This window comes from Parasteatoda tepidariorum, chromosome 6 (assembly GCF_982258835.1).
Source record: "Parasteatoda tepidariorum strain Cologne lab strain chromosome 6, Ptep-v5.0, whole genome shotgun sequence".
Lineage (NCBI taxonomy): Eukaryota > Metazoa > Arthropoda > Arachnida > Araneae > Theridiidae > Parasteatoda > Parasteatoda tepidariorum.
In genome coordinates, this window is record NC_141760.1 from 66,544,187 (window position 1) to 66,557,268 (window position 13,082).

Sequence of the window (13,082 nt, forward strand, 5' to 3'; positions counted from 1 at the left end):
GTAGTGGACCATCATGAAAATTCGGAGATGAGATTATTTGGTGAAATATATTTTAGCGTGAAAAGATAGCCAATCATGTAGCCGCTTGCATTGCTGAATTCACATACGCAATGTTTTTGTATGCAGTGTGAATAGTCTTTAAGGTTGAATGAAATAATCATCAACTGAGCGATTGAGCTGAAAGTCGCTCGGCTAAACAACAGTGGCGGTTTCAAATGTTTTGCAATTAAATTTTTAGATCTGGCATCAAAACAAGGTACTCATGTAGTCGCACTGCTGTGATCTCTTGCTGAGTATTTGAATTTGAATAACTTTAAACGAAGATAATTAACGGTAGTTAAATATTTTATCTTCGTATTCTGATTGGTTACGTATTTTTCAACCATCATGCAAATACTCAAATTGAAATATTCTGTTTATTTTCCACCACATATGTTTTAAAATTGTGTTTAATCAATAAATGTTTCAGTTGTTACATTTAAATTAATAATATTATGTTTAATAGATTCATTACTAAAGATTAGTATTAGAATCGTTTGATTCTTATACAATAATTTTTTAAAAGATATTTCTTTTGAAAAATTCCAGCAGTTTTTAGTGATCAAGGTGTACTTTGCAATATTAGGTTAGTTACATACTCCTGACTTTCTTTCTGATGAAGTTATGCTTCAGGATAGTAGAAATAGTATATAGTATCTTAGAGTTCAGGGCCAGTCGTTATTCAATGTGTAGAGTAGTAAAATCTGTTGTATCAATTCTGAATAATACAACATTTTTGTGGGCTGAGATGTAGATGTCGTTTTTATTTAATGTAATTTTGAGAAGATTTCCTTGTCTATACCTGTTCTAAAATAATCGCCAAGTTTTACTGACTTCTGGGTAGTGGCCTGTGATTCGAAATACTAGAAAATATCACAGAAGGGGACCAAATTAAAGATAAATCCTAGAAAATCTCTTAATATATGCATTTTTTTAATTTTTGCTATCTGCCTATTTATGCCGTGTGGATTGCAGTTTTAAAGAATAGATACCTATGCAGAAATATCTTAGTATTTTTTTGTACTTTGTAATCTATGTTAAAAGTCGTGAATGCATGCTATCTATTGTAATGTATTTGTGATATCTATTGTACATATCAGGAAAATATCATTTCATAAAAAAACTATTAAAAAAAATACAGTTTAAACAGGTGCATAAAATTCGGACTTATAATGTGTATGTATCAATTATTATTAATCCAGATTGCTGAGATGCCATTTCATTCCCTGCAAATTTTCCTACTTTTTTGACTCATGTGCACTTCAAAATATTAATTTATTTTAGACATTTTTTCTCTTGTTTTATATCTATCAAATTTTATTAAAGGAGTCACTAAATCAGTTGTTAACTGTTTCAAGTACGAAGTCAGAATATCAGTTAATTAGAAATTGGCTTAAAGAAGTTAAATCTGTAAATATTGTGTCACTGCATTCGAAATCTGATATTTTTAAAAGTTATTAAGATTTTTAAGAGAAAACTACCAATCATGAAAGATTTTAATTTTTTGAGATCAAATTCATTAGTATTATTTTTTAGTCTCCAGGTTAAGACGTTCTCTTTGTTATTTCTTAAGCATTATTGAAAAAAATTTCTTTATTATCTGCAAGTTTTTTTCTTTTATTGGTTGCAGAAGGTAAAAAATTTAAGCTAATTATTTATAATAAAATATAATTCATTTTTGGGTAATATTTCAATAATTAGGTTGGTTAAGTAATCAATTATACTCTTTTATTTATTATTATGTTTTTATTGTGAAGTATTGATGTATAAAGTTATTTAAGAATTTAAAATTTATTTTTAAGATGAGCTCTAAAAATCAAATTTTCAATCAAGAGGAGCTGGAAGCTGAAATAGAGCAATCCAGACAGGCTCGGGATAATCACAATTTCAAGAAATCAAAACATTCTCTAGATAGTGATGAGGAGGATGAAAAAGAGGAAGCAAAAAAGTATAATGTGCTAGATCCTAATGAATTAGAAGGTAATTTTTTATTTATTAGCAAAAAAAACTGGAGTCATAATTTTTTTTTTGGTTGAAAAAATAGTAAGAACCAATAGCTACTAAAAATAAATTTTGTGTGTATCTGAAAATGTTTCAGTTTAGTCTGTATTTATTTTATTTTGTGTTCATTTGGTGTGAAAACAGTAATTTTATCGATTTATAATTACTATTTGCATTTTAGTTACTATGGATATTTTTCCATAGATACTCTAGTTACTTCTTAGTAAGGATTATTTGGTTATAAGGGAAAAAATGAAGCAAGTTGAGTCCTTTTTAAATTTTTTGTAACTTTCTCGATTAATATGAATTGTTGTTTGTAAACTTATATATAGTTTCTTTGAAAATCTGATGAGAAGGTTTAGTTATATCTATTTTGTGTTAATATTTTATAATTGCACTGTTTTCATTATAGGGATCTTGTATCTGTATGGTAAGGGTGCTTGGTTCATAATATTATGAATTTAAAGCTGTATTTATTAAACATACAGTTAGACACTGTATTCATTTATTGTGTTAAAAATGCAATTTACAAAATTGGCTGCAAACTGTTAGGGTAGATAATCTTTAGAAAAGATAATTAGTTAGCTAAGAAAAATTTACTTGTGCAATTTTTTTTATTGATAGCAGTGTCGACATACAGTGTACCACGTTACCATGCACTACCATGTTACATACATTTTCTCCATATGATAACAACTAGTTTTTTGAGCTAGGATACCCTAATCAGAAGTCTGAAAATTGGAAAAAGTCTGGGACTAACACTCAGAGAGCTAAAGTGATAATGATGTTATTTTTATTCAATAATATTTGCATATAAAAGATTTATAAACATCAGAGACACCTATTTCATTACAATCGATCCTTGATTCTAAAGCAAAATTTTAGGATACTATTAAACATAACCTATGTTCAGAATTTGAGTGTACAGGAGTTTATGCAAGGAGAAAGAGATTAGATCTGTGTAATGACCCTCAGCAAAACTTCTGACCTGAAGAAAAGATACTTCATAAAAATTATTAACTGTATTTTTAATTTTCAAACTAATAAAAATGCCTTGCATGAATTATTGACAGAAACACAAATATGTAATTTTTTTAACAACCAACAATGAACATATTAGCTATGGTATTGCAATGGGTTAACAGTTTATTGATGCTATTAATATATTAAAATTCTGTAATTTTATAGGCATCTCTTTATATTATTTTGTATTTTTCTTTATAAGTAAATACATGCATATTTATTTATGAAATATATATAAATAGATAGATAGATAGATAGTTGCTTGGAATAGGTTTAAATTTTTAGTAGTTTTTCACAAAATTCTGAAAAAAGGATCCTGACAAAAAATTCTGAATTGTCCATTGATGTATGAAAGGATACATTAAATTGGTATCTCTTTTCTCCGTGTATGATTTTGTTCTTCGTCTATGATATCTCATTCAAAATTTTGACCTACCATTTATTTATTTATTTTTCGCAATAGCAAAATGTTTATGGAACTCTGTTAACCAAACTGTATTTTATTTATGCCTTTTAATACAGAATTTTAATATTTATAATTTACATCTTTTTCTTAAATTGTAGCAAGTGAAATTTTAAGAACTTAGTAAATTCACTTACCATCTCCTCTCACTTTAATTTTAAATCAGGACAAGAAGATAGAACTATTGATTTTGATGGTGAAATTCGAATCACCCCTTTTAATATGAAAGAGGAATTAGAAGAAGGATATTTTGATAAAGATGGGACTTACATCTTCCAAAAAGAAGAAGATGTCGTGAAAGATCAGTGGCTTGATGATATTGATTGGATAAAGGTTATAATTTCTATTTACTAATGATTAAATAAAGTATATTTTTAAAATTGTCATGCTGATTATTGATTTAATTAAGTTATTTGTTATATTAGTAATCTAATGGGATGAACATCAGCATGAATCGTACTGTAAAAATCGTACTGTGCTGTGGATTAAAAGAAAGAAAAGATTTTTATTGTGTAAAAATTATCTGAATAAGTATTCATAACTATGTAACAAAAAATTCAATCTTATGAATATTACGGCAATTATTTTAATTATCACTTATCACTAACTTAATTAATTACATTTAAATATTTTTGAGTCTGTGTTAAGAGCGCAAAATCATTGAAATTTTTGAAAGATTCAGATTAATTAATGAAAAAAAAATTTTTAATTCAGAAATTTCATAAACTAAATTATGTGTATAATATTATATGTGTATGGATTTAATGTACCATTTGTAACAGTTTCCTATTTCATGAATATTCTCTAAAATAATTTTTGTATTAAGACATTTTTGTACAAGTAATTGTGTGATTGGTAGTTCTTTTTTTATAGCGTTTTTTTCTCAATTTTAGATTTTTATACAAATAATGCTAAAATATATTAAAATTTATTTCTTCATCTATTATGCTATTATAATAAATGTAATATGATATGTATAAGAGATGTATAATTTTGAAATTTTCAATTTCTTAATATTTTCCTGATATTTGTTGAAAACTTTTAGAGAGTCTAAATCAGAGTTAGAGACGCACTCTTACGAAGTCCATAGTCAATCATATCAAACAGTGTCTCCATATCTCTGCTTATAACCCTCTGAGCATTAGTCCCAGCTTTTTCCAAACTTTCAGTTGGTGGCTTTCCTGAATTTTAAAACTAGTTTTATCCATGTCATTCAATGGGAAAATTGTGCAGAACATGGAAATTTCAGTTCAATTTTTCTCAGTGGCTCTATACATTTTCAATAAATACCAGCTGACCGGGCTTGTTCCTAGGCTGGGGTGGAGCCGGACCAGTAACCAAGCTTTGGTCTATATGGTAAAGGATCCATAGTGATCTAGGCACATGTCCAAAACTTGGAGAAAAGAAAGGAGAAAAAAAATGGCTCTATGCTTAAAGAGTTAAAAATGTATGTGTACTTTTTTCCTTGTTTATGTTTACATTTTTCTGACAAAGTATACCTTGTATACTTTTTCAATACTTGATTAGCAGGAAGTTTGATCAATTTAAATTTTTTATTGGAAGTTAGTCCAGTTATTTGTTCAATGTAGTAGTAATGATTATTAGAACATTTGTGCTTCTTACAACATAGGGATTAATTCCAGAGAATTGTACAAAATTATTTAAGGAAAAGAACTGTTGCTTTATTTTTTTTCCAGAATTATTATTATAAGATAAACTATGGCTATCATGTGTAAAAAAGAAAAGTTCCCTTATTGGGATAAAGAGATCCATATCTTTCTAACATAAAGATTTTCGTAAAGTTTTATTAAGAGTTGGACTGAGGGGTGAAACCTCCCAGTTTTATAGCCAAGAATTCAAAATTAAGTAATTGAATTGTTCCCAACTTTCATTAGATGTAGGGCAGGCGATCCATAGTTGGTGATATATCGAAAGATAAAATACCCCAAAACAAAACCAACCCCCGTCATAAGTATTAAATTTGAAATTTGGTTATAGTTTAACTGCCAAAAAGACCATGAAAATTAATATAACTCTGTAACTGAAACATTTTTGTGGTAGGGTGACCCGGGGTAATTCACGATCACTCTGTTTCTGGGGTAAATAATGATCACCTAAGTTTTATTTTTAAAAAAAATTTTTTTTTTTAAATTTAAGACATGGACAAGAATGCTTGTACACTTTACTAAAGTATAACTACATTTACTTAAGAATAATTTTTTGTTTATTCTTTCAAAATAAGTATCTTTTAAACTGCTTTCTGTATTTTCCATTTCAAAGATGGGTTTCAAAATGTGCACATTTCTACAAGGATCTCCCTCCTTCTCTTAATAATAAATATTTTGAGTCACTTTCTTTTTCGTTGATATAAAAGTAGTGTAAGCTTTTGTTTAATTGTTTCACATCTACTGTAAACATTATAATTGATTATAGGAAACTATATCAAATGTTGCCACCTACAGATGGGGTAGTTATTGATCACTGGGGTAATTCCTGATCATTGTCATTTCTACTTATAAATGGTATATAAAATAGCTTATATATACCTAATTGTCTTTTCTTAAATAACATTTCATATTTATTAAGTGGAACAATTATAAAATATATTTTAACTGTCATCACAAAAAATTTTTTTAACTGTATGCAAGACTGTATTCTGATTTGCACCATTTCTGGTTTATCTTACCTTGCTTCTATCTTAATTTTATGTGTGTACATCGTTAGAATAATTTTTAAGTTTATAAATTAGCCTAGTATAAATATGGTGAGAAATTATAAGCCTAAAAAGGATACTAAGTTTCTAGAAAACAAAATTAATGAATTTCTTTTAATGATTGAAAATGAAAATTTCAGTGTGAGAGCTGCTGCCAGAGCTGTTGACATACCTTACTTAACTTTACACTTTACTTTAATGAAGTTAAAAAATCCAGCAAAAGTAACCCATGTGAAAACTCTCTTACATTTCAGAAGAACATGAGAATGAGTTGGCTGATTGCCTAAAATGTATGGCACGATGCAAAGATTTTTGAAAATTTAAAATGTTAATCGTTCTTCCTGCTTTTAAATAAATCATTTTATTAACTGCTTAAACATATCTTTTTGGTTTATTTGCTTGATCTTGATGTCTTATTTGTTAATTACCATTATATAATTATTTTTAAACAGCCCCTTTACAATAAAAACTGGTGATCAGTAATTACCCCAGAAGTGATCAGGAATTACCCCAGAAATGATCAAGACCAGGGGTAATTCCTGATCACTAAAAATTTAAAGTCTTTTAAATTCTAATTGGATTTTCAAACAAAAGAAGGTGGCATTGGACTCATCTCATATAGCCTCAAACTTCCAGTAAATATTAAAATTCTATTTTGAATAGTTTTTTCACAAAATAGATGTTTGCGTTTTTTGATCAGGAACTACCCCAGGTCACCCTAAGAGAAATAAAGTAATATAAGGATAAAAGAGTTAAAAATAGATTTTGATATTAGATTTAGTCGGGACAGTGAATTAATGAGTTTTACACATGTACTGAACTGAAAAGTTAGCCGTTACCATTGATTGTTAAAAAGAGAATAAAATATTTATATTTGCTTTTTATAAAATGTAATAAAGAAATTAAGTAATTGATTTCATTTAATTAAAATTAGATTAAAAATTATTTTAAAAAATTAAATTTAATAAATTAAATACATTTTTATCGCTAGGAAATATGTAATGGTAATTATTGCATTACAGTTGTGCCTGAGATTTATTTTACTTTAATAGATGCTGTTTAGTGCTGTTGTTTATTTGCGAAGTTTAAAAGATGTGCTTATACTTTTAGGTAAAAGCTAGAGAAGAAACTAAAAGAAAAGTAGAGGACGATGAGGAAAGTGATGAAGAGAGACCTGCCATTGATGTGGTTGACCACTATACTAAAATGCTAGATTTGATGAAACCAAAAGAAACTGTCCAGAAAGCTATTTGTCGTTTAGGAGGTTCAACTGCCTCTAGAAGTGCTAGCAATAAATGGAAAAAGAAAAGAGACAGTGTAGAAGAAGCTAACACAAAAAGTGAAGAAGATGTAGAAAAATTAGTGACTTTGACTAGCTTAGCAAATAATCTTATACAATCTGGAGACATGGATGTGTATCAACAAACGTATGAAAAAATGTCATATTATGTCAATTCCAAGACTAAATCTAATGATCAAAATGGTGATGATGCTGCATTGGACATGTTCGGAGATGATTTTGAAGAAACTGTTGATGAAAATAAAACTTCTGTTTCTGGGCATCACAGTCCATCTCCAACTGCAGGTATTAGTTGGTCTGAATTATTTTAAAATAATATTTATTAAATAAATTCTAGTTATAATTTACTTTAACCAGTGTTTTCATTACAGGAAAAAAATGAGAGAGAATTTCTCACCCTTTCTCAAAAACAGGGTGAGATCTCAAAAAGTTAAGTGAGATTTCTAAAAATTAAATTAACGCGAATAGACTTGGAAAAAAACATTTCTTTAATTATAATACATTTTTAACATTTTCTAATTTTTAAAGCATTGAATATTTTTGCTTCATCATCATATGGAAAACGTTTTATATCTACTTTTTCATCAGCTTTTCTCATAAGGTTGCTCAAATGTTTATCAGACATTTGTATACTATATTTTGTCTTAAGTCGGTTTTGAGTGCTAAATGACCTTGCAACAGATGCTGAACAATTCGGAATCACTAAGTAAATTTGTAGCATTGAAAAAAATTTTAAACGTCTTACATGAAGAAATCTTACCTTCGGTGAACACGTAGTTGCAGAAAAATGTGTTCTGAAAGGTGTTCTGTTATTCGGGGGAGGGGCATTGTGTTCTGCTGTTCTCACCGGTTCTGAACAATACTGGTAAGTAGGGAAGCTAGATAACAGGGATCGATGTTGAAAATAATGAAAGATCAAGGAAGAAAAGTGAAACGGATTTTATTTAAAATGGCAGAAGACAAATATTTTTCCAAAATTAGAGCATTTTGAATTGAAACGCAATCTTCTCGCGTTAATAATTTTAATGTGAGAAAAGAAAAAAATAAGCGAGATTCTTGCGCTGTAGTGAAAACACTTCTTTAACTTATAATAAATAGTTTACTTTTATTCAAAAGATATTGAGTTAATAATTAATATTGCCCAACTAACTTAGAAAATATTGTGTTCGAGCCCTTTGACCCTTAATAGGATCATAATATTAAAGATTACATTATTGATATACTTTTAAATTTACTTTATTCTTAAGAAATGGGATGATCAAGTAACTAGTTTCTTATTCAGAAACAGTATATTAGTCAAAATATATTCATAATAGTTTATATCTCATTTCTTTGAACAAAACATAAAGGGTTGTTAGTAAGAAATATACTAGTTATAATGATTTGGTTCAAATATTTAATTTTATTAAAAACATTTTCCTAAGGATACATTTTACCTTATATGCATGTAAAAATTTACGTTATGTACAGTTTTACAAATTAATCTATTGATACATTATTGATGTTCATTATGATGTCACTTAAGCATAAATTATGACATTTTATTGTTCGCATCACTTTTTCTTAAAAAATATTGCTAAAAAACCACATACTTTGTTTTATTTATTTATTATTTTTAAGAAATTTATATTTCCTAGAAAACTTATAGAATCTTTTGCGAGGATTAAACTATCATTAATTAAGAGAGTAAAAGTGATGACAACTAAAAAAGTACTCGATGTAGATTAGCATTTTATATTGAAATATATATATATCTATAAATTACATAATATTTCAAGTTGAACATGAGTAAAGGTTTCATAAATTACTATTTAAGCATTTTAATTTTATTGATAAAAACTTTTTAGTTTTAAGCATAAAGGGTATAATTGCATAAACAATATCTTTATCTAGAGCATTCAATACTGTAAATTAATTAATTTTATGCAGTCTCATATATTGCAATCTGCAAGGTTGTGTTACAGTTTTAGCCAGTTTCTTCACTTCAAGCATTATTGTGTGGTAACAATAAAAAAAATCATTCTTATCCTTCTCCTATGTCTTTTTAAATTTTTTAATAATTTCTTTTTTCTTTTAGCCCAACATCCATTTGTTTTTAATGAAATGTTATTATAAATTAATAAAATTAAAAGGCCAGCTTAACTGCATACTACTAAAGTTAGTTTGTGTGGTAACAATAAAAAAAAAATCATTCTTATCCTTCTCCTATGTCTTTTTAAATTTGTTAATAATTTCTTTTTTCTTTTAACCCAACATCCATTTGTTTTTAATGAAATGTTATTATAAATTAATAAAATTAAAAGGCAAACTTAACTGCATACTACTAAAGTTAGTTTGTGTTGAGTATCCTTATACTAAAATTGTAAAATTCTATTAAGTCATGAAACAAAAAATAAGACTTAAGTTTTATTTTACTTACTTCCAATGCTTGCCAAAAATCTTCATTTACAAAGCATATAATATTATTTCTTTTTCTTAGCAAATATCTGTTAATACCAGATAATTTTTTTTAACTAGTACTTTAAGAAATTATTTAATTGCCCAAGTAGTATGAAGTTAGTCATCTATACTCAATAATTTCATAATTTTTTTGTCTTAACCATATATTATTGATACATTTTTTTATTACGTTGTTTTGCCAAATTTGTTTTCTTTAACTAGCACTTACTAGAACTGAGAAATTTATGTAATAAAATTCCTCTATTTTTATATGCTCTAGATACTAACTCAGAAGTTATGTGGGAGTTCAAGTGGGATAATGCAAAGGATTCCAAAATTTATGGTCCCTTTCCAACTTCCCAAATGCAACAATGGGTTGAAGAAGAATATTTTCAAAGTGGAGTATTTGTAAGACAAGTTGATAAGCCAGATGCTGAATTTTATAGTTCAAAGAGAATGGACTTTGAATTATACATGTAAATTGTTTTTTCACATCATTATTATACCATCTTCATTTTATAATTCATATTTCATCATTACAATTAAATAATTTTTGTTTAAACTTGTGAAGATTCCTGTACGTTTGATGTTTTTTGTGCAAAATACATTCATGTGGTTTGAAATGTTAAAATTTAGTTTTAATTGAAAAAATTGTTTTTGTTTGTTTAATTTTGTTTTGAAAAAGGATGTTTTTTATTTTATCGACTTTTTTATGCCTTCTTGTTGTTTAACTATAAATCTTTTATTGTTTATTAAAATTTAATTTCATAAAAATATTTCACTTCAGTTTACTCTTAAACTGGAAAAAAAAACAAAAAGAAAAACTGTCAAGTTTCAGGATTATTGTGCTGCGGGAAATAATGTTCTGTTTCTAGATTTTGTTTGATTTATCATTGAAAAATTTATGTTGATATATTGCTGATAAAATATGACAATTTAGGGTTTACTCTACCATCTTAAAATTTTCAATGGAATTACTTTTATTCTCGATATATTTAAATGAATGAAAAATGTATTACCACACCAAAATATTCAACATGAAAATATACAAATATATTTTTATTTATTGTGTTGTGATATGTAGAGATTCTAAAATGTAATCTATTTTTCTATTTAAGCAAAACATCATAATGATTTTGAAGATATTCTATTTCTTGCTAAAACTCACTCATAAATGCAAAACTGCTTTCAGTTCCCCCCCCCCCCTTATTGTACAACCTTAATGTTCCGGTTTATGTAAAATTGTAAATTTAGAAGTTAAGGGAATGTCTATTAATTTTTATCCGCTTCATGTGTGTTGATGATGTTTACAAGAAAAGTTAGAAATCTGAATCATGTTATAATTTTCTGTGAATAGTGTAAGAATAAAATTTTTATTATGTACAATTTTTTTTAAGATTTCTATAATTTTGAAAAAATTTCTTATTCCCTTTTTTTTTTAATACTGATTATTTATAAAAACTATTGCTTGTGTAAATTTTTGAGCAAATCCGTTTTTTTTTTATTAAAGTTAGTATTTTATCGTAAAAATTAGAAGGTTAGTTAAATTACAAAAAAAAAAAAAATTTCATTCTGAAAATATTTAACATAATTTGTAAATATCTTAATATGCACTTTGGAAAGATATAATCATAAAAATGTTTTATTAAAATAATTTTTACTCAGACTAATAAAAAAATTTTGACTCAGCTTTTGTGCTTTAGCTTTGCATACAAAATGTTTTAAAGTTGTTACTACACCATATTTAAAGTTGCACACATAAAAGGTTTATGTTCTGTAAAAACACCAGTTTGAGAATTTGAATTAAAATAAAATATCTTTCAGGTTTAAATGTTGGCTCACTGTTTGAGCAGACAAACTTAAGATGCTACAATTAATCGCTAGTAAACTTTTTTTTCTTAATACAGCTCAAGCTGTGTGTTTAAGGAAGTAGACTAAGATCAAATTACATGTTTAAGAAAATGGATATAGCTTAAAAAACTTTAAAAAAAAAAAAAGGACACATTATGAACCAAAATACACCTTTCATTGTTCAACCCAAATTTAACTAAACAAAAAAAAAATTTACTTTTCATTATTTAATCAAACGCTAAGTATAATCATCAGAGACACAGATTTTGGGGTTGGGGTAGGTTGGCATATTCCAGGTGTAGCTTTTCAGGTGATCTTTACGTATTCACAACACCGATTTTTTAAAATCTAAATTCAAAGAACATAAATTTAATACCACTATTATAAATTCTTACGGTGTGTGACAACTTTGTAAAAACAAGAATTGACTTTTAAAGTTATTTAAAAAAAGACTGATTTAAAAGTTTGTGTTAAGAAATTTAAGCAATCGGATTATTAAGTCCATTACTTTACTCTTAAAAAATAGAATAAGAGAAGTTTGAAAAATGGAATGAAATGCTTTGTAAATTTTTTTAAATACGCATTTTTAGCCGCATTTTTTACTTAACTACACATTTTGAATTACTTGTATTTTTATAAGAACTCATTTTGAGCTTAATCCATTTTCTTTTTAAACTCACATTTTGAGTTATGTCCATTTTCTTTTTAAACTCACATTTTGAGCTTTTTCTTAAACATTCATTTTAAGTTCTGTCCAGAATAAAAATCTTACCAACATTATGTTTGAAATGTCAATTGCTTTCACAAATACTGAAGCATGTTTATTTTATCGGGTTTTAAGAGGACAATTTTGGCATTAAATTAAATGCTTAAAATGTAATTTTTTTTGTTGTAACTTGGAAATGCTTATTTTCTCTCACTCCTTTGTAATTTTTCTCGTGCCTTTTGTTGGTAACCTGGGTGATCATGTTGAAAAGTGTTTGTGAAGCAGTTGCTTTCCCCCACTTTTTCCAGATGCAAATTTTATTTTATTCACTGAAAAACGAGAGAAAATCATTGATTTCCTAACTTTTTACAAACACTATCCATAAGTGTCGCAAAATATTTCTATTTTATGATCAGTAGAAAGAAAGGGTTGGTGGAAACGGAGATTTCAGATTTGTGTTTCATATCTTCACTTATAGCAGATAAGTAGCTTCATTTTTCATTTATTTAGTTTTCCAGATACAGGTGAATCCTTAAATTAAATTTAT

At 27.0% G+C, this 13,082-nt stretch overlaps 1 protein-coding gene across 2 annotated transcripts; it reads left to right on the plus strand.

Annotated features, from left to right (window-relative positions):
* The first annotated feature begins 204 nt into the window (after positions 1 to 204).
* On the plus strand, positions 205 to 11,666 carry holn1 (CD2 antigen cytoplasmic tail-binding protein 2 homolog holn1). 2 transcript variants are annotated; one of them, XM_043050709.3, is made up of 5 exons: positions 205 to 333; positions 1,842 to 2,019; positions 3,693 to 3,859; positions 7,350 to 7,824; positions 10,259 to 11,666. In XM_043050709.3, exons 2-5 carry the CDS (start codon positions 1,842 to 1,844, stop codon positions 10,456 to 10,458), a joined length of 1,020 nt encoding a protein of 339 aa, XP_042906643.2. In that variant the 5' UTR covers positions 205 to 333; the 3' UTR covers positions 10,459 to 11,666. The 2 variants fall into 2 exon arrangements, with proteins under 2 accessions (XP_042906643.2, XP_071034629.2); XM_071178528.2 differs by lacking the exon at positions 205 to 333 and adding an exon at positions 583 to 625.
* Positions 11,667 to 13,082: the final 1,416 nt, after the last annotated feature.